The 22,977-nt window shown below is 39.1% G+C and overlaps 1 protein-coding gene across 7 annotated transcripts in view; it reads left to right on the top strand.

Annotated features, from left to right (window-relative positions):
• LOC122353167 (Werner syndrome ATP-dependent helicase homolog) overlaps positions 1–19,713 on the top strand; it is a 44,116-nt gene extending 24,403 nt beyond the window's left edge. For 4 of the 7 annotated variants that reach the window (XM_043251103.1, XM_043251098.1, XM_043251101.1 and 1 more), the window contains exons 25-36: positions 4,111–4,205; positions 5,786–5,849; positions 6,145–6,224; positions 6,411–6,483; positions 6,586–6,698; positions 7,311–7,425; positions 8,793–8,924; positions 14,127–14,289; positions 15,075–15,211; positions 16,033–16,191; positions 16,527–16,646; positions 18,855–19,713. In XM_043251103.1, coding sequence (XP_043107038.1) covers positions 4,111–4,205; positions 5,786–5,849; positions 6,145–6,224; positions 6,411–6,483; positions 6,586–6,698; positions 7,311–7,425; positions 8,793–8,924; positions 14,127–14,289; positions 15,075–15,211; positions 16,033–16,191; positions 16,527–16,646; positions 18,855–18,890 — 1,287 coding nt within the window. In that variant the 3' untranslated portion in view covers positions 18,891–19,713. Of the gene's footprint in view, positions 1–4,110; positions 4,206–5,785; positions 5,850–6,144; positions 6,225–6,410; positions 6,484–6,585; positions 6,699–7,310; positions 7,426–8,792; positions 8,925–9,351; positions 9,552–14,126; positions 14,290–15,074; positions 15,212–16,032; positions 16,192–16,526; positions 16,647–18,854 lie in introns of those variants that run through there. The other 3 variants (XM_043251099.1, XM_043251100.1, XM_043251104.1) reach the window with 3 other exon arrangements.
• Positions 19,714–22,977: the final 3,264 nt, after the last annotated feature.

Here is a 22,977-nt window from a genome sequence, read left to right as displayed (position 1 = left end):
CAGTGCATGCTGTAGGTCCTGGCCAGATGCAGCCAACAGGAAAACATCATCCACAAAAAGCAGAGACGATATCCTGTGGTCAACAAACCAGACCCCGTCCGGCCCCCAGCGCATAGAAATCCTGTCCATAAAAATAATGAACAGGACCGGTGACAAAGGGCAGCCCTGCTGGAGTCCAACATTCAACGGGAACAAGTCTGACTTACTGCTGGCAATGCGAACCAAGCTCCTGCTCCTGCTCCAATCATACAGGGATCAGACAGTCCTTAGGGCTATGGGCTCTTTCCCCTGTATTCTCAGAACACCCCCCACAGGACACAGCATCGGAATCTGGAATAATGCCTTCTCCAAATCCACAAAGCACATGTAGACTGGTTAAGCAAGCTCCCAGGAACCCTCCAGTATCCTGAAAATGGTATAGAGTTGGTCCAGTGTTCCACTTCCAGGACAAAGCCGCATTGTTCCTCCTGAAGCTGAGGTTCGACTATTAGACAAATTCTCCTCTCCAGTACTCTGGCATAGACTTTCCTGGAGAGGCTGAGGAGTGTGATCCCCTGTAGTTGGAGCACACCCTCTGGTCCCTTCTTAAAAAGAGTAACCACCACCCCGGTCTGCCAGTCCAGAGGTACTGTCCCCCGCCTCCACGCGATGCTGCAAGACAGCCCAACAACATCCAGAGACCTGAGGTACTCAGGGCGAATCTCGTCCACCCCCGGTGCTTTTTCATCGAGGAGCTTCTTAACAACCTCGGTGACCTCAGCCAGGATGATAGTCCTCCCCTGGGTCCCCGACCTCTGCTCCCTCAGTGGAAGATGCATTGGCGTGATTGAGGAGATCCTCAAAGTATTCCTTTCGCTGCCTGACAATGTCCCCAGTTGAGGTTAGCAGATTCCCAACAGCACTGACGCATCGGACGGTTTGCCAGAACCTCTTTGAGGCTGTCGATAGTCCTTTCCATGGCCTCACTGAACTCCTCCTAGACCCAGGTTTTTGCCTCCTCAACCACCTTGGCAGCGGTCCGCTTGGCCCACCGGTATCTGTCAGCTGCCTCAGGAGTCCCAGAAGCCAACCATGCCTCATAGGACTCCTTCTTCAGCTTGACTGCATCCCTTATCACCGGGTTCAGGGGTCGCCACCACGACTTTATGGCCACAGCTACGGATGGCGGCGTTGACAATAGAGGTAGAGAACATAGTTCACTTAGGCTCAGTGTCTCCAGCCTCCCTCAGAATCCAGTCAAAGCTCTGCTGGAGGCGGGAATTGAAGTTCTCCCTAACAGGGGTCTCTGCCAAACGTTCCCAACAGACTCTCACGGTACGTTTGGGCCTGCCAAGTCTGTCCAGCTTCCTTCCAGGTGGTGATCAGTAGACAGCTCCGCCTCTCTATACCCAAGTGTCCAAGACATGTGCCCGGAGATCAGATGATACAACCACAAAATCTGTCATCGACCTCTGCCCTAGGGTGTCCTGGTGCCACGTATACTGGTGGACAACCTTATGCTTGAACATGGTGTTCATTATGGAGAGACCGTGACTAGCACAGAATTCCAACAACAGAACACCATTCTGGTTCAGATCGGGGGGCTGTTCCTCCCAATCATGCCCCTCCAGGTGTCGGTAGCATCACCCACGTGAGCGTTGAAGTCCCCCAGCAGAACGATAGAGTCCCCGGGTCGGAGCACTTTCCAGCACCCCTCCAAGAAGGACGGGTACTCTACACTGCCATTCAGCCCATAGGAACAAATGACAGTGAGAGACCTCGCCCCAACCCGCGCGCAGGGAGGCGACCCTCTCGCTCACCGGGGTAAACTCCAACACATGGAGGCTAAGCTGGGGGCTAGTAGCAAACCCACACCAGCTCGCCGCCTCTCACTGCAGGCAACACCAGAGTAGAGGAGAGTCCAGCCCATTTCGAGGAAATGGGTTCCAGAGCCTAAGCTGCTTGTGGAGGTGAGCCCGACTATCTCTAGTCAGTACCTCTCCACCTCCACCAGCAATTCAGGCTCCTTCCCCCCCATAGAGGTGACATTGCATGTCCCTAAAACCAGATTCTGTGTCTAGGGGTTGGGTTGCCAAGGTCCCCTGCCTTCGGCTGTCATACAAAGGTTTGGCCCTACGTCGCTCCTTCGGCCTGGGCCCCACCAGGCACTCAAATAAACATTAATTTCGACCTTTTAAAAAGTAATGTTACGTTGTCTGTCCTTATAAAAACACATGACACACACCCACACACAATGTAAATAATGCGCACAGAAATTTTACGTTGGTTAACGTTAATTTGGAGTTAATTAATTAATGCTAATTAATATGGAGCTACATTTAAATTATTGACAAAAGTTAACAAAACTGAATATTATATGGGATTTAAAATTGTTTTAATTTAATTTTTAAATAGATTTAGATTTTTTAGATTTAGATTTTTTTTAAGGCAGAGTTTTATAGACATGTAGTTTTAAACAACTGATTTTTTTTTTGTTTCTGAATTCTTTTCAGGTTCAAGTTTTCAAGGTGAAGAAGAAATTCAGAACATCAAATTATTATTTTTTTAATTCAAAACTGAGAAATTCAGATCATACAAAAAGTAGGTCAGTTCATTCACAGTGAAAAGATGATCTCCCGAAAAGTGGACAATCACACAGCTGCAGTAGATTTCTGGTGCAAGCATGCGGCTCAGGGAGTCGCCATTCTTCTGTTTGATCATGAATCGCCAAGAATAAGACAGTGATGTGATGTGAATGCTAATGCAGCAAGCATGTCGGCTGTGTAAAAGCATTTAAAGATAGTGGCTTTCACTTTTATTAATATTAAATCATTTTCTAGTTATGGTACTATACTGTAATCAGTTTAGTGTCAATTGTAAATAGGCTAATTATAAATGTGTCCTGCACTTTGTTATTATTGCGTGGAGCCTTCACAATCATTAAAACATAAAAATTGCCACAATTAAAATAATACGGTATTCGTAAGTATAAACAAGGCTTTAGTGATATAATAGACAGCGTGGTGCCATTTGCGCTACAAACACGGTAACATCTGGCAGGACATGATAGTTTGCTTTTCTGAGGTGAGACTTTTTATTTCATAACAAGTTACGAAAATAATTACTGAATAATGAATCTGACATTAAGCCTGGCAACATCTCATCTGACCCCAGGTACTTAATCTGGACAGTGCTTTTTTTTCAGCCACTTAAACTGCACCTGCCAGAAGTGTCAACAGCTTTCATGTGTCAAAAGTCTTGCATCAGAAAACATAAAAGTCTTTTGTTGTTAGTGATGTTTCTTTGGCCGTTCACTCCCTGACTCATGACCTACCAGTTCAGAAACACTGATCAAATAATACAGATTGTGTCAAAGCAGTGAATAGTATCAAATAATTTTTTTAAGGTGCAGTGAGTTTTATTTTTGAAATATGGAAAGAGCATGAGACAGAGACAGTAGCAAGTTACTATAAACAGTTAAAGGAGCGCATCAGTGTTAATTTATTGTCTGGATGTATTTTAATCTAAAAATGCCTCTTTGGGGTAATATTTATGTTGCAGTATAACAAGGGAAATGTGTAGGGTTCCATCATGGTATAGGGTAGAATTATTATTTTTATTAGGTCCCAAGCTCAGAAGGTGCAAAGACATATTTTAAATTTGTTAGTGGTGTTCTTTTACTCTGGAGATAAATTATTTCATTTTCCTCCATTTTAACACAGGGGAATAATCCAACATAGTAAAGACACAAATACAAAAAATTGATCCAACAAAGGAACATCAGGTAAACAGGAACTATTATACACCGGGTAATTAGAAATTAATAACAGAAGAAAGACCATAAATGGAAAACCAGGAATAAACACACAGGTAAAACAAGGAAAAAACAAGTCCAAAACCATACAGATATCAAAACATTTTAAAATTTTAATTTGTTACGAATTCAGTTAAAAATATAAATGTTAAAAGTCTCTAATAGAATATAGCAATGATACATATATATATATATATATATATATATATATATATATATATATATATATATATATACAGTAATTTTTTTTTTTTTTTTTTTCACAAATATGTTGAAAAGCCATTATATATTAATCAACATTTTTTTTTTTAATTCAGGGCAGATTGTGGCTGAGTAAAGCTGAAGATGAGAGGCACAGGCAACTCCTGCTACAGCCCAACAGAGATCTGTTCAGCAGAGTGTGTGTACCGAGGTAAGACCCTCACATCTAATCATCAGTGCACTTTATAGATGAGGGCACATTGGGTCCCTCTGGCAAACCTGGGCCACCAGTCAAATTAAGTGCAATAAGCAAATGATTGATGTTTATGAGAGGCCATTGACATGGACAGAATTATTGATTTTGTTCTATATCTGGAATGAAGAGCAGGGAAGAAGCATTGTCTAGGCAAGGACTCAGGAAGGCCTCACGTTCGCAGCATCAGACCCCTGTGCTCTCACAAACACCACACAGATTACAGTTGACGGCAAACTAAACATGTGCGTTCTGCGCCTGTGTGACATGAGTTGGCAGTCTATATCAGCAACTATCAAAAGTAGTTATTCATCAGGGTAACATTAGGCATCCAATCAGAGCTCTTACGTTCTCATATTTACCTATGTAAGCCCATAGAGAGGCGATAAGAGCAAACGACTGGAAAACAACAAACCGAGAGCCAACGGCTGACGATTAGCTTGGTGTGTCCCGGCCTTTGCAGACATTGACATTAAACATTTGACAGACTTGTAATAACTATACAATTTGATTACTAATGTAGTTTTTTAAACATAATATTAACTAAGATTCACAAATGCTATATAAATATTGTTTGTGTTAGCAAACATAGTTATTAAATGGTAACAACTAAAACTTTATTGTAAAGTGTTACAAAAGTTCTGTATTGTTCTCTGTGTTTGGGGGGCGCACAGTGTGTTTTACACTCTTGGTCTAAATGTATCTTTAGTTATATCTGTGATTTTTGTATTTTGAATTTTGATGTCTGTAATACTAAGCTGTAATGTAGGGAAATATTCCACAAATGCTTATAAACAGTTTCAACGACAACAACATAGACAAACTTTACTGCGCATGCATGCTTTTGTGGCCCTAACTTAACTTGCAGTAGACATCCATAAAGAATCAATAATAACAGCTAAATCTTTCTAGAGTAGATTCCTTTTTTTATGATGATAATCAAAATATGTTTTTTTGCGTAAATCAAACAGATTTATTAAAAAAGCAAATTCATTCAGGATGGATGAAATTAAAATTACATTTTCTAAAGACAGTCCTCCTTCAATAAATGCAATGATATAACAGCACACCCCTTTTTATTTTTTTTTTATCTGTTTAATTACATGCTCATGTTCATTCAACGAAGCCTTTTGAAAAATTGGTCAGTTTTGATAACATTACAGGTTGCCACAAATAAATAAATGTATTGGAAACACATTCCACAGCTCAATAACCTGAGACCAACTTCATTACTCATTACTACTCATTAGCTGTGTTTGTAGCTTGTGGCACAAACCAGACCGATAAACAAACACAGACCTGAAGTTAACTTCAAGCCAGGGGTTTGCCCCAATGAAACCATCTATAAATCCTTACAGTATAAAAAAATAGCTTATATATAATTAAAGGATTTGGTAACAGTTTTTAGTCTCATTTGTTAACATTAGTTAATACATTAACTAACATCAACTAACCATGAACAAGATATTTTAAAAAATTTTGTGTGGTGCAAGGACCTCTGAATGCATTTTTATTGTATTCCTGATATTTCCTTGTAGGATAAAAGCAGATCCAGCACATGTTGAGTCTACTGCTTTTAAGCTGAAATCAGATTACACTCGGGTCAGTATTTTTGACTAATTTATTTAGATGTATATGACTTTCTTCTTTCAGACAAACACAGTCAGAATGTAAAAAAAAGCTTGGTAATGCTGGTGGATAGCGACTATTATTTTGAAGCTCTGTAAATCAAGTACTGCAATGTAAAACTAACCTACCCCTTATAGGGGGTTATTACATGTCCTCTGAAGCAGAACAATGGGTTTTTGAAGCAAAAATATTTATAGTTTTAAAATGATAACAAATTATAATTTTAGGGTTATTCCTTTAAATGGTTGATTTTTATTGTTTTCTGCAGCCCTCTCTTGTTTCATTTCAGCGGGCAAAGGTCAGTTCTGGAGTTGATATCCAACAGATGAAAGCAGATTTACCATCAAGGTATGAGTCATGGATAAATAATACTGTATGATCAGACATTTTGACTTTGACTTTGGCCTTTTTTGCTTATGGTTTGTGTATTTTGTTTAGAGCTTTTCAACACTAATATGTCACATTTCGAAATTGCTATGTTAGAGTTACATCTGTCTGTTTGTATGAAAAATGACATTTAATACTTGTATACAGATCAGCTGTTAGACCAACCCAGATTCACACAGCCCAGACTCCAGCGGTCTCAGCTAGAGAAATCCAGCTACAGGTACTGAATATTAAAAACTTATGTTTTTTGTTTCCTAAAAAAGTAACAACTCTGGGGAAACAAAACAGTCAAAATAAATTTCTCACTGTCTCATTTTTACAGTCTGAGCTGTATGGTAAGCTGGTGTCTGAGCGTCAGAAGTTAGCTGGTCTTAGAGACATCCCACCAGCTCTACTGGCCACCAATAAAATACTCTTGGATATGGCAAAATCAAGGTAATATTGGCAATTCTGAGGTGTGGAATGGTGTAGACCTTCAAAATGTAAATTTTCCAGGTTTTAAGTGCTAAAATCAAGCAAGGAAACATGGAAAAGATTAACCCAGTAACTTGTTTTAGTAAGCTTTTTCTTCAAGCCCTTCAAAAAACGCTCCCCTTTGTGATGATGCAAAGAGATTTAATTATAATATCTTGATCTGTAAATTTAATCTCTTAATCTCATTTTGATTTTACAAGTGACAATCGTGTACCAGTTCAAATGCCACGGCAAAAGTTTGAGGAAAACATGCCAAGCTTTAGAGGAGATGAGAGCAGTGGATTTACTGATTAATGTACTGTAACTTATATAACTTCTGCATTTGCATTTAAAAATACAGGCATCAAAATCTGCCTTTTTCAGCATTTCACAAATCTGTGCAGTTGAGAGTTTTGCTTGACCATTAGAAATATGAAAGAAAATATATACATGGTGTTATTAACAATACACTATGGACTTTTTTTTGCCACAAAATGTGACTAGACCTTACTTTAATTATTAAAAGCCAAATTTGTATTGATGCTTAATGTTAAATTGTAGTTGTGAAGTTTTAAACTTAAAATTCTTTGGCAGGCCGTGCTCAATATCCAGCTTGAAACAAGTGGATGGTGTGTCAGAAGCCAAAGCAGCCATGTTAACACCTCTCATTGATGTCATTCTCGCATTCTGTCAGACACACAGTTTGCAGGTACTACTAAACATTGTATATTGTAATTGTACATTACATTTCACTATATTATGTTTATCAAGGCTGTGTTATTTGAAACATTTTATTATTTGTTGCAAAGTAATTTCTCTTTACTGAACAAACTTATCAATTTCTAAATCATTTATTGTATGGTGTGTATAGATGCCCAAACAAACAAAAGTAATGTTTTAATAATGCTACGGTGTGTTGTTTTCAACCTACCAATGATTTATAGTTGTCAACTGCATATTAAGCATGGAGAATATAAGAAATGTAACAAAACATAAAATGATCCATTTCACCTTTAAGCACTTAGAGTTATCCTGTATTGTATGCATGAATGGGTTTGCAGTAGGGGTTTCCCCGACTAAGGACAGACATTTGACAGTCATAAACATTCACGTTAACACACATGGAAAATCTGTTTATTAAAAGATAGGCTAACTTAGTTAACATTTAGCCGGCCACACTGCACTGCCTTTATATTCACTAAAAAAGCTGTCCCTTATCTTCATAACGATTATGTTTGGTAGGTTTTGCCAGATCAGTTAAGCAAATATGATAGTATATAGATGATATATCAAGTTTTTATGAGGACTCTTAGCCATTCCCCAGCAACCATGATGTTCACAGCATGCAAAAATCTAATTAGTACCAACTGGAATGAGTTAATGAGTTAAATCCTTGCCACCAAGATGATCATGTTATGATCATGTTGGATACGAACATCGACTATTCAGGGTCAGTTCACAGATGAAGTGTGCTGATAAACATACCATATTATAAACATAATATACAAAAAACAATTTAATTAGTCATGTCAGGAAGTTTTTGTGTTTATTGTGTGTGTGTGTGTGTGTGTATCTAACGTGTATATATACATAGAAACACATGCATTTATATATCAAGGGAAATATGTATGTGTGTGTATGAAAGGTATAAATATGAATGTATATACATGTAAATATTTCCAAGATATACACTGTATGTGTGTGTCTTTATATATACATAATACATGCACAGTGCACACACATTATGTAAACAAAAAATATTTTGTATGCAGTTATTCATTTGACAGCACTAATTATTACATTTAAATCAAAATCAAAATTATATTTAACATATGAGTTATATTAATACAAATATATACATGTACATTTTCTAAAGTTTTGTGCATTGAAATATATAGTAGCAGCTAAACAGCTGTTTCATGTCGAGGTTGTTAATAGATCACCGGATTGACCTGTCTGTTATTCAGGACCACATATCTGTTTTATAGTGGATCTGACCGGCTCAGGGCTTACAGGGCTGATACTGCACAGTATGAAGTATTATACTGTATAATAATGAAATGTTCTGTGAATTAGGTGGATGATTCCTCCAGCTCTACTGCACCTGTCCAAACGGAGTCTAGCTGTGAATACAGTTCTGTGGGTCAGTCTCTACCTGACAGTGTCTCTGTCACATACAGACTGTTTCAGATGGAGCTCAAGAGCATGGTACGACATTCACATTCAATACTCTGTTTTAATGTGGTATCTGCACAGTTTATCATGCTTTATTATATTCAATTTGTTGAATGTTGAATTACTCCATAAAAGTAGTTATTACATAGCAAAACAATGGTGTCTGAGAATTTTTTTTTTATTACAACAGCACAACTATTAGTTGGGGTTGCCAAATAATAATTTCATAAATGTGTGTAGCATGGGAATGTATATAAATAGTTGGAATTATAATGATTAATTGCAATTATTTATATCAGCTGCTAGTATTAACTGAATATCTGAAATGACCTGATAATATTTTTAGTATAATCATACCAATTAAAAAATTTAGGTTACTTGTATAACCCCAATTCCAAACGTAACCAAGTGTTCTCTATCTAACATTCGTTCAGTATCTCATTATAGACAACATTTGCAGGTAAATCTGTATGAACAGACGCAAGAAGGTGACAACAAGTGAACATGATTGTATTGCATGATGAGCAAACATGATGCACTTCCCAGTAAAATACAGTGAACACAAGCACAAGGTGTATACTACCGAATCAGGATCAGTTAGAATACCCTGAATGAATTACATTACACATCAGGCACAGCTCCTACTCTAAGCACTGAATGAGCTATCTGTCACATCTATTTAATAATATCTCACCAAAGAAAAAGATACCCCTCTGAATATAGCCCAGGAAGTCGCTAATTCCACAAGTTGAGTGGGTGCGAGATGGAAGTGGTAAATTTGCATCTTTGTAACACATTACAATCGCATCTACTACCCAGTCAGAAACCTGCTGGCATGAAATAGGACTCCCTAGATAATTGTCAGCCCAATAGACACTCTTAGTTGCTGTCCTGCTCTGAAAATCTCTCAATCTCAACCGCCCCAGGGGAATTATGGTGACTGTAGAGACCGTCAGCCCCAGTAACCTGAGCGGACACACTCTGAGCGGAATCAATCTCCTTTTCTGAAAAAGAAATGCAGCTGTGGAATGACTGGATGCGTTCCTCTGATAAGAATGCTCGATATAGCACTGAATTCAGTCTGAGATCCAGATACTGTATCTCCTGAGTGGGTAGTATCAGCTCTTTTCTTGGTTCATCTTGAACTCCAGACTCGTCAAATGTGAAAATAGAGTTGTTGTATCCTTTTTTCTGCTGTTGTGACTGCACACAAATTAGAACATCATCCAAGTAGGCTGATACTCTGATTCCTGCTTGACGCAGCGGCATCAATGCAGCCTCTACACACTTTCTGAAAGTTCTTGATCCAAGTGTGATCCAAGATGGCGCGCGCAGTAGCAGCACAGCGGCCACTACGGAACCAAAATGGTGTTTTTGTTTGTTCAAGACTAAATTTTGTATGCTTCAGCCAAAATTTCATAGGGCATGGACACCAACGATGTTCTGCGCATACGACCACCAGACACTGAAGCTGCTCAGAAACCACGTAATATCTAAACTGAGCGACAACGTTGCACACGGACTCTGGGACCTCGGCTTGCTGTGCGGACCAGGTTCTCAGTCCTCGGTGTCTCCTGATGCCGAAGGCCGGGGAAGAGGACGCCGCAAGCGGTGTTCGAGACAACGGAAGCATGGTAAACAGGTGGGTGTCCATGCTAGGCTAACCGCTAACCCTAGCCGGCCGGCACTCCCCTCCATCTTTCTGTCCAACGTCTGTTCACTCGACAATAAGATGGACTACATTCAACTTCACCGAGCTACAAGGCGTGAGTATAGGGATTGCTGCGTCTTTGTCTTTACAGAAACGTGGCTCAGCAACAGAGTTCCGGACACTGCCATTCAGCTAACCAGGATAACCACATTTCGTGTCGACAGAAATGCCGCACTGTGTGGTAAGACTCGCGGCGGTGGCGTGTGTGTTTATATCAACACGGAATGGTGTAAGGACTCTGTGCTTATATCCAACTATTGCTCATCGCTAGTGGAGTTCATTGTTGTCAAATGCAGACCCTTTTATCTACCCCGGGAATTCACCACAGTCTACACTATCGGAGTTTACATTCCACCCAGTGCTAATGCTAAGGAGGCTCTGAGCAAACTGTGCAAAGCTATTAGCGAGCTGCAGAATGCTCACCCCGATGGACTGTTTATCATCGCCGGAGATTTCAATCACGCAAATCTCAAAACAGTGCTCCCTAAATTCCATCAGCATGTGGACTTTGCTACGAGAGGAGCGAACACGCTGGATCTTGTTTACACAAACATTCCCGGCACATATCGCGCGGAGCCCTGCCCCCATCTCGGCTACTCAGACCACATTTCTGTTATGTTGATTCCAGCATACAAACCACTCATCGGACGCTCTAAACCGGTTCTGAAACAGATTAAAATCTGGCCAGCAGGATCCATCTCTGCTCTTCCGGACTGTTTTGAATGTACTGACTGGGAAATATTTAGGGAGGCTGCAACCAACGGCGATTCCATTGACTTGGAGGAGTACACATCACCAGTGACTGGCTACATCGAGAAGTGCATTGATGATGTGACCGTCTCCAAGACCATCACCACACGTTCTAACCAGAAGCCGTGGATGAACACTAACGTGCGTGCTCTCCTGAAGGAGCGATACTTCGCCTTCAGAGCAAAGGAGCGGGAGCCCTAAAAGGAGTCCTAAAAAACAGTGAGGGCCTATCTGTCCCGAGCTATCAGAGAAGCAAAGCGCGCTTATGCTAAAAGAATCCACGGCCACTTCCAAAACAGCAGTGACTCACGGCGCATATGGCAGGGCATTCAAGCGGTCACCAACTACAAGACAACTTCTACCAGATGCGCTGAATGACTTCTATGCACATTTTGAGGCACAGAATAAAACAACGGTGAGGAAGTCCACCCCTCGTACCAATGACCCAGTACTCTGCTTCACCACAGCTGACATGAGGAAAACACTTTATAGAGTTAACCCACGGAAATCTGCTGGACCAGATAACATTTTGGGCAAAGTACTAAAGGAGTGTGCAGAGCAGCTAGCTGATGTCTTCACTGATATCTTCAATATCTCTCTGAGCAGCTCTGTCATTCCAACGTGCCTCAAAACAACTACAATTGTCCCGGTGCCTAAGAAGTCTGTGGTTTCGTGCCTCAATGACTATCGTCCCATCGCACTCACACCAATTGTGATGAAATGCTTCGAGAGGCTTGTCATGAGGCACATCAAGTCTCAACTACCACCTTCACTTGACCCATTACAGTTTGCGTATCGTCCAAACCGCTCTACGGACGAAGCTATCACCACAACCCTCCATCTCGCCCTCTCACATCTGGACTCAAAGGGAAACTACGTCCGAATTCAACACCATCATCCCTTAGCAACTTATAGAGAAGCTAAGCCTGCTGGGCCTGAACACCTCTCTCTGCAACTGGATCCTGGACTTTCTGACAGGCAGACCTCAGTCAGTCCGGATCAGAAACAGCATCTCCAGCACCACCACACTGAACACTGGAGCCCCTCAGGACTGTGTGCTCAGTCCACTGCTGTTCACTTTGCTGACTCACGACTGTGCAGCGATGCACAGCTCCAATCATATAATCAAGTTCGCTGATGACACGACCGTGGTGGGTCTCATCAGCAAGAACGACGAGTCAGCATACAGAGATGAGGTGCAGCAGCTCACAAAGGCAAGACAAAGGAGATGATTGTTGACTTCAAGCGAGCAAAGAGCGACCATTCTCCGCTGTCCATTGACGGGTCCAAGGTGGAGACCTTCAAGAGCACCAAATTCCTTGGTGTTCATCTGGCGGATAACTTCACCTGGTCACTCAACACCAGCTCCATCACCAAGAAAGCCCAGCAGTGCCTCTACTTCTTGAGGAGGCTGAGGAAAGCTCATCTTCCTCCACCCATCCTGACTATGTTCTATAGGGGGACCATTGAGATCGTCCTGTCAGTTTCACTGACCCATTCATAATCATCACTTCTGCTGGTGTGCTGTGGCAAGTTTTGTGTGTGCACTTAAGCACTTAGTAGGCTATAGTTAATTAATGGTTCATTTTAAATGGTTTGAATGATTTCTTAATAAATGTGCAATTAATCTTAGTCAATGCTTAAAATTAACAATTACTGGTTAGACCAGAAAAAGCCTCAATGGAAAGTCATGGCTGCAAGACCTAGCACAAAAATTTAAGGGTGGCAGTGGAATTCACATCCTCATCTTAATATCCTCATCAGTGTATCAAAGAACCGCGCAGACTTCAATATGTTGATGCCCACCAGGTGTAGATGCTCCGGCTCTGGGACTTGGTCACCAGAAGACGAGAATCTGATTCCAGTGTTCAGAATGAAAAGCTCTAGCCGGGTCAACGACATGAGGCCTTTTAAACTATGTGGATGCCACACCTCTTGAGGGTCAGAGAGCCAGTAGTGACTTTCACTATTGGAGGGGAAGATTATGAATCTTCGTTCTCAAGCACTGTACTGGAGGTTAATATACAAATTAGTAAAGATTCTAAGGCAATATACAAGAACAATAACAAGATACGCAATGACCTGAAGGATATGCATGTTCATTCAAAGAAAGGTTTCCCTGTGAATTAAGAGGAAAGTCCATTGAAGACATTATGAGTCAGAGTTGCACTGTCCACTTACCTTTAAGCAGTAAGTAGGTTTATCAGGTGGGTTGCCACAGAACCTGAGGCCTGTTCTGCCTTTCAAAGGTGCATTTCGTACTTGCACTTTTAGTGGCCCTTTTGGTTGGATGAAAGGGGCATTAAATATTATTTGTTAAATATAACAAATAGCTGTGTCTGATTGGTTCAAATGCTACATAGGACAATATTATAGAGAAAGGAATCAATGGGAGAGAAGTTATTTTAGATGAGTTTTTGAGTACCTTTTGAGTACCTTAAATTATTACCCAAGACATTGCTAAAAATCCCATTTTAAAATAGATTAGCAGTATTTTTATGCATAATTCATTTTGTCATCAATAATAATAAAAATGTGTCCCAGAGTTTTTTCCCAATAATTTCACACTTTTAATAATACTTTTGTGGTTATTATCTTTATTACCAGCCTTTAACACATTTAACTGCATTTTTATTATTTGAGCATGGTTTTAATGTTTTGTTTTATTTATTTTTTTATTAAGGATAAACAAAATTACCCTGATGAAGCCAATTTGGTTTGATCCTGAAGAAGCAGTTATTTTTACATGTGGATTTGTGTGTTGTCTTGTTTAGAGGCAGGTAGCAGATGCTCGCAGTCTGCCTATTGCAGTGGTGGAGTCTCATCTGTTGCAGGCTCAGAGGATGGGTTATGCTGTGGACATGAACAGAGCTGGACTCTCAGAGTCCATCTATAACACCATAAGAAAAAGCATCAACTCTCCTTCAATCAGCCCAGGTTAAATGCATTTCACCAAAATCCAGTATCTCTCATCTAAATGCTGAAAGGTTTGCTGTTCTAGATAGATAGAATGTTCTTGTATGTTTGTGAATTCCAAAACCACAAGTTTATTCATGTGTTTTGTAGCATAGAAAAACACATGCAGAGTTAGACATAGATTTATCAGGAGTTTTTGCATGAGTAAGTTTCTCGGTCAGTTACACTTAGCTCTGTAGCCTGCATAACACTTAATCTTTTATAACATAGAATTTGGACCAAATATATTAAATCACTTAGTTTTAGACATGTAAGTTAATGATTTTTTTTTTAAATACCTTAAAGTAACTACAAATGAACATGTCAATTAAATATCTTGAATAGAAGTTCTGTGGGTATTCTTTTTTTCTCCCTTACCTGTTTGCATCTCTGTACTGAATTTATATTAATAAATGCATTAAAGGTTAAACTTTGTATTAAGAAGTCATTGTTACAGTGTAATTATACATTTAAGTTCCTAGTAACTACATTAACTACATTAATTGTTATATATGATTAGGATTAGGTTATAGCTATTTATAATAGTAAATACATGTAACCTGTAACAAGGACACCTTAAAAAGAGTTACTGAATAATACATTTAATTATACAGTAAATATGTACTTACTATAAGGGTTAGGATTTGGTTTAGGGTTAGTTTCTTGTTATTACACATAGTGTACTGATACTGTCTATTATTACAGTACAACATAACATTTGTAACAAGGGCACACCATAACATTATTTCTGTTTTATTCCTGAACAGATCTGAATGATTTTAAAGTGATTCGTTCTCATGTCCCTGAAGATGTCAGTAGCTTCCTGATAAGGCTGGCACTTTATGAACTCCAGAGAGAAGCTTCATTCACAGCACATCATAAGATCTCCTGGATGGAGCCACTGGTGTGTTTCACTCCTGTCACTATGAACTCCCAAGAGCTCATTTATTAAAATATTCATATTTGCCTGAAATGTACCAGCAGAGGTCAGCACAGTGCTGTCGTTTGAAAACACATTTGATTTGTTTGTAACAAACTGCTAGCGGCTAACCTTACTGATTTCACTCTTAAAAATGTATTTATAGCTGCTGTCTCTGTGTAAAGGTTTATCATTTATTTCCTCTTCTTCTGTGCTGAGCAGAATATTTCATTGTGTCTGGATTGTGGTATAATTCAATCAAAATACTAGTCCACTATGACTTTTTTAAAATTATCCCATTAATGACAGGAAAAGAAAATAGGTGTTATCTTATACCTTTTTTATATAAATATAAAAAACCTAAAGAAATTACAAATAAGCATGTAAATTATTATGTTTTCTTTTTTTATCCCTTATATTATCCCTTGGATATGAGCCAAAGATCTCATCTGTGCATTAAGACTTGCATTTTCAAGGCAGCAATTGTTGAGCTCTTGGAGTCTCTCAGTGTCTTGACACTTCAGGAGACTAAGACTTTGACAAAACATCTGCTGTATTTTAGACAGATTATGGCAGACCTACTTTATTTATTCTTAGCCCATCTCCAGGTGCGGGATCATTCGCTTTACTAGATTTTGATTGTTTTTCTGCAGATGTCTTATAAAAATGATTATGGATGTTTTAGCAAATAACTGCTTCTATGCTTGTGTAGGTGATGTTCTGTAATAGTCCTATTAGCAGGTGCATGAGTTGGGATCTGATGCTAACAGGGATCTGATGCTAACAGATATGTGTCATCACTGTAGGATAAACCAGCAAGTGCAGACAGACCTGCTGTTAAACATGTGATTGGAGAGTCACAGCATGAGGCAGACACCATGGACATGAGTGAAGATGACCTCTTCATCAGTATTCCCATGCCACAGGTGACTCACATCTGTCTGTATCAGAGAGCCTATTACACTGTGAGTTTGTCTGCATATGTGCATACATTGTTTCTGAAATCATGTGGACTAGTCTACCTAAAAAAAATATTTGTAGGATTTACTTTTTGTTTGAGTAATTTTTATTTAGTCAATGCTTACCTAGCAATACTGTCCATCCATGCATCTATTTTCTACTGCTTATCTGGGGCCGAGTCGCGGGGGCAGCAGTAGGGACACCCAGACATTCAGCTCTTCTGGGGAAACACTGAGGCACTCCCAGGCCAGCCGAGAGATATAGTCTCTACAGCATGTCCTAGGTCTTCTAAATGCTGATCAGTGTTGAGTGTGTGGTGTCCATCTGTCGGTGTGTACAGGATTACTGTCTGAAGTCATGTGACCTAGTTCCTCAGAGCAGTGGAATGGATCTGGCCTCCTGGAATCAGGGTAACCTGGATAAAGACACGCAAGATCTCTTCAGCGATTCACCTGTGAAGGTATGATATGTTCTTGCTAAGCTTTAAAAGAACTGGACTAATTAATTTACTCAAACACATAATTCAAAGAATAATACACTACTGCTCAAAGTTTGGAGTAAGTCGTTATTACTATGGGGAGAAAAATGGGAAAAAGTGTTGCCTGTATTGCTTTGATTTTGACAGCAGTATTGGGTTAAGCAAATTATTTTATTATTTTTAGCAGACATTGGGCATATGAAAGGAATTCTTATCGAAAATAGAATTTGAGTTAGAAAGATTTAGACTGTGTAAACTACTTGATCTTTATTATTAGTCAGTACTGTCTGAACACTGTGTACGTATGATTGTGACACATGATTTAATAGTTTTTGATGAATATGACACCTACAGATTTAAAACTTTATTTGTAACCCTGTCTGCTAAAATGATTGGACATCAGACAGCCTCCCCTAAAGTGATAAGCACTGTGCACTGCTTTAGCGTGAGCCAACTGTCTTTAACCTCTGCTTGACCCATGACACACACTATTACCCGATACCTTCCCTTGTAAGCTCAAAGCCACTAAGGTCATAAGGGTGTAACCTGTGTCAGTGCACTTCATGTGCAGGATGATGTCCAGGAGGTGTGACAGGTTGTAGTCATCTTTATTGTCAAGATAAAAGTAAAAAAAGAAAGAAGTGAAATGGAATTATGAATATTACTGACACAATGTAATGATGCTGCTTTTTATAAAGTCTAATATATTATATAAATGTTGTATTTGCAGTTAAGGACTTTTCCAGTAAATTCTAGCCATGACTGTTTAGCGCACATCTATCTGACCTGTTAACATAGATACTAATGGTGATAGAAGCTTGTTTGAAGAGCACGTCCATCATGGCTCTTTTGTCCTGCAGTGACACAAGCCTGTAGATCAATATGGGATCATTAGGGCGTCTCTAAACACACCCTCCCTCCTGATGTTCCCTTGCCCACAAATGATTTAGCATGAATACAGGACAGATTGCAAAACAGGGAAATAAGAAGAGCTGGCTAGGAAAAAGTTTGGAGTTTGGAGAGACGCAGGAATGGCTTAAGAAGAATAGTTATGGACGATAATCCGATGGTGGGCAGTGTGGGTTTTTCCTCTATTGTTGCAGCTGTCTGTGTCATGTAAACCATCACGCTGAACATATTCTCAGTAATGTGGCTGTAAGCCAGCACTAGTTGGTTTTGAAGTGTCACTTTGCTGAACCCTCTGCACAGTTGAAGGGCTATGTCATTTGGATGAATGCAATGAAATTCAACATGAATCAAATTTACTTTGGCCTTTGTTTAAAACATATTTTTCTCTCTGTTTAGGCCATCCACGCTAATTCTGCAGTTTTGTGAACGAAAACTAAGCTCTCAAATGGATAAATTTGAAAATGTGTTTTTTCACTTTGAAGCGTGATCTGTTAAATCTAGGGCTGGAAATCAATTCCAATTGCGTAATTGCATCCTTAATGAACTGGATGCTTGATTCCAGTGTGTACATCGTTTATTTTTTAGATATATTTGTATTTGAATCATTCATTAAAGCAATTCATTCAAAATCTAAAATCTAAATCTAGAGTAAGTCTTTGAATCATTTAATTCACAAATTCCATGACATATTTTCTACAGAATTATACAAGAAACTACAGAAACCAGCATCAAAAAAAGTCTCAATTTATCCAGATTTGTGCAGCTCTGTTTTGCACACAAACAGCTCTTAATCTAGTCCAGGTTTTATCTAGTCAGCTGATGTTTGTATTTAGCAGCAATTAAATTAAGTTTTAAATTAAATAAATTAAATTAAATTTAAATTTAATGATCAAAAAAAAAAAAATACTTCAGGATATCAGTGGGTCAGTTTGATGCTTTTACTATACTAAAGCCACATATTAAAAAGAAGACCAAAACCTGTGTGCAAACGTGAGGTTGCTTTTATTTTATGCAGTGATCTTCAAGTGTGCAATGGCCTTAAGATGAATGTGCTTTATAAGTACTTTAACCTGCTAATATGCTAGTAATATGAATGCTAATAAGCAGTTAGTTAATAGTGATAATTGGTCACCAAACTATAGTTTATTTTTATTTTACATCTTATGAACTGATCATTGGAAAAGACTGAATATGTGCTAAATATTTGGTAATATGTATGTCAGCTTTTTAAAAAAACAATAGTAAGACTTAACTACAGGCTGATTCTCTATGTTTCCACAGATTGAAAGTCAGCCTGCAAAGAGAAAAACTGTCTGACCGGACTGAAGGACCAAACACTTCAGTACCTGCCATGACCGAGAAGAAAGCCAAAAAGAAGAAAGGACTTTTCATTTGATACTTATTAGGCTGTGTAGTGTACGTTTTGATATTTTGTATAAGATTTAAAATAACCTAAATATATATTATTCTATAAGAATGTCTTGTTAATTTTCTGAATTTGTTCTCTGTTGTGAAAAGCTTGTGGTCTGCAACCAGCTTGATTTCTTACCGACTGACACACAAGTTAGTGAATCTTCCTCGATTTGCACATATCATGTTTCTACGTCTGTGAGTTGCCTGAAGCTGTATGTTACCGACTTTCACCTGTCGTATGGAAACACTCCCAGAATCCTGTGCAACTCCCGATTTTGATAGTTCAGTGTTTATTGAAAGGAATAAACAGCAACAACCGTCGTAGTTAATACAGTATTGATGCAATTTCAGTTAGGTATTCGCAGTGATGGAGTGATTTTTATTTGACTTTATTTGACTTATGCTTGCCGTAACTGAAGCAGACCACTCGCAAAGCAGTATTTGTGTCCTGGTCCTGTAAAAGTTAATTTGCAAAGTCCATTCCACTTATGGCTCTGTGCTAAATAACCACATAACAACAGAGCCTTAAAACATGCCAAATATCTGTCCCTCGACATTATTACCAAAACCTGTCAGTTTGGTTTTAGTAGGAAGTCTGTCTTCACCTGAGCACATCTAAGTCTGCCTCTGTCCTGCTTTCGTTGTGCCACAATGAAGCACAACTGGCTAATTTTTGAATACAAATGTAACCACAATAATCAAATAATTAAAGGTTTGTAACTACTCACATCTGAGTGCCATGAGTCATGATCCAACATAAATCTGAATGGTCAAGAAGAAATGCTGTCAGCTCAGTGCTCTAAATTACATTTAATGTACATTAACATTTCATAATGAAAGTAGTGCATTACTGATGAACAAACTTTCCTTAGCAAGGATTTCTTATTGGTCTTGCTCCAATTTGATTGTCTGAAGTTATTTGTGTAGTACTGTTTTAAAAACAGGGTTTTACAGAACATCTGTCTATCTATCTATCTATCTATCTATCTATATATACAAAAAATGTACTGGTTGAGTGCACCTCTGAACATAAATTTAAAAAATGTGATCACAAATTATATACACTGCATGGTCTAAAAAAAAAGCAATTTTATGTACCGTGGCTTAGAGAGAGTGCTAAATGCTACAACTTAAGAAAACACAATAATAAAAAAGCACCAGCAAATCAAGAAAACATCAGTTTAACAGCAAGTGCTGCAGACGCTATGACAACACAACCAAATAAAGAATTTTATTTGCAGTGCATTTATTTATTTGACTTTGTTGTGAGCATTTGCAGCACATGTGTTGTCACACCGATAGAGGTGTTTTATTCATTTGTACATGCTTTATTTCTATTTGCAGTGTGTTTCTTTATTTGGTTGTGTTGTAAACATTTGCAGTATGTGTGTTTTCAAATCGATGAAGTTGTTCTTTTTGCACATTCTTAACATTTATTTCTGTCAAGTGCTTTAATTTTTGGACATGAGCTTGGCTGAGTGCACCTTTATACATATGTTTAGAGAATTTGATCATAAGTTATATATACTGCCTGTCCATAACATTTTTTTCCATCAAGGGTTTTATTCATTTTTGGCAGTGAGCTTGTATTGATAATGGGAGTCAAACCACTCTGAAAAGTCGACTCCAGGACATCCTGAAGGCTTTCAATAGAGTTAAGCTCAGGACTCTTTGCAAATTCATACATGAAAATGTTTGCTTATCCTCATTGAACAACTTTTTCAAAGTATGGTTCTAATTAATCTTATTATTGTCTCCTGAAATATGTACAATGGTATGTACAATTCAGAATTTTTATTTTTCTTAATAAATATTATGCAGAAGAAACTGTTTTAATATTTAATAATTAAATTAAATTAATTTAAAAAAATTCCTTTCCTATTCCTTTGCTCTTTAGTTTTAAGTTGACCAAATATCATGATGTTGGCTACCTTGTTTCCTCGCAAAATCTTGTGTGGAATTACTTGGCCTTTCACCTTAAATGTTTTTTTGAATGTAATAATTTGTGTCATGTGAAACTTTACATGAGTAGCATTTTAAAGAGCTTATAAAATTAAGTCATGAAATCTAATACATAATTAGCATTTTTGGGAACTCACCAGGTGGGGCCACTTGAAGTTCATAGAAGCTAATCTTGGATCAGACGAGCTGGGCCACATCCAAATGTTCCAGTGAGTCTGGGGCTAGTTGCTAAAGTTGTCACAAGGTTTTGTATATCAGTAACTGTAAGGTTTTGAGTTAATGTACAAATAGATGCTTTTCTTGACAACATTTTGACAAGAGTTGCCATAAAAGAGGAATATTGGCAGTGAAAGGTGCTACAACATTTTAAACCACACATTTCTCAAATAGAGTACTGTCCAGAAATGTCCGATAACTGTCAGGTGTTTTTATACTGTATGTTATGCACAGTGTTGTGGAGTAACAAAATAAGTGTAATTAGTTACAGTTACTGAATAAAACACACACACACACACACACACAGATTTAAAAGACTTATTTCATAAATTGCATTAATTCCTCTAAAATATGAGAAAGCAATGTTTCAGGAGTTGAGGACACATGCTTATTCAATAACATGTTAGATGTTATTTCATAAAAATATATATTTTTTTAGATGCCATAATTATTTTTTCAAAGAGTCAGTGGGGAAAAAATGCCCTCAGTGGATAATGGCCAGTTAATGTAGTTATTCTGTTCTGATTATAGAATCCTCAGTTTTTAATTCAAGCTAAAACTGCAAACGTTTAAAGTAAATTATTTATTTATTTAACATGAAAACTACTTGGGTTCTAATTTATGTTAGTGTCACTAAAACAGTCCTTAAGGGGGCCATTTCCCCGCGCTCTACCCTAGGTCTACTTTCATTTTGATTATGGTTTCTGTTGGCCAAGCAATGGTTTAAAAATGTATTGAATGCTGCCTTTAAAATGTAGCTGTTTTGTTAATTTTGTTTCAAAAGCTTTTTTTCAGTGTTGCCCAAAAATCTAAGTTACCTTAATATAAGTAATGGGGTAAGTCGTAGGTGTAGGGCAGGGGTGTCCTCGACTGTCCTGCAAAGTTTACCTCCAACCCTCATCAAACAGTCTTTTCAGGACAGTCGATCGCCAGGAGCAGGGTTGGGCTCCCATGGTGTAGGGCCATAGCACATACAGTTTGTAGTATAAAAATGATTAGGCCTATGGGATATACTTTTCACAAAAACGAACGTGTGTGTGTGTGTGTGTGTGTGGGTTTAAAATCTAGTTTTGACTCAAATCCCTTGCGACTTAATTGAACATTTAATTGAATAAGGAACTCTGCCGGTAATTCCACACAGGACACGACAACCCGTCCTCCGTCGCCTTGAGGTGGGAAATCTCTCACTCCGCCTCCTGTAATACGATCAGCTGAGGAGCCAACAGAAGCCAAGCTACTCTCGCTTCACAGCTCCACTTGAATTCATCCCCGCTGAACTCAAGAAACGAGCCGGAGGATGCGTGCGATGCCATCGGGTCATGGTTCACTCTCGGTCTCCGCTCTCTGTGGAGCGGCGGTGTGTTTGTCGCTGTGGACGCGTGTGGTCCGGAGCGGAAGCCTCGCTTGCTCTCCGTCCGTGCCGTCGGTGCAGGAGCTGGCGCGCCGCGCGGAGGTCGTGTTCGAGGGGAAGCTCCAGGAGGAAGCGCGGAACGGGAGTGAGTCGCCGGAGAACGCGTCGCGCCAGGTGCGCGTAAGAGTGCAGCAGGTGTGGCAGGTGAAGGCGGGAGGGCTGCTCAAGGACTCTGTGGTGTCTCTTGTCTGGTTTCAAGGAGGCAGATGTTTCCAGCTCAGCGCCGGGATCCGCTACATGTTCTTTATGGAAGCCACAAACGACACGTCGGTGTTCACGGCAGTTTTCCCGCCGGTGGAGACTAAGCGCACTGTCAGAAAGGATGTGAGTCAGGTGCTCTGTCAGGACTGCGGTAAGACCTGTTCATATTCATATCCACGTGTGCGCCGATTCAGTGACACA

The sequence above is a fragment of the Puntigrus tetrazona genome, chromosome 10 (assembly GCF_018831695.1).
Source record: "Puntigrus tetrazona isolate hp1 chromosome 10, ASM1883169v1, whole genome shotgun sequence".
Taxonomy (NCBI): domain Eukaryota; kingdom Metazoa; phylum Chordata; class Actinopteri; order Cypriniformes; family Cyprinidae; genus Puntigrus; species Puntigrus tetrazona.
Note: the sequence above shows the minus strand (reverse complement) of the source record. Positions and strands in the feature narration are given on the sequence as shown.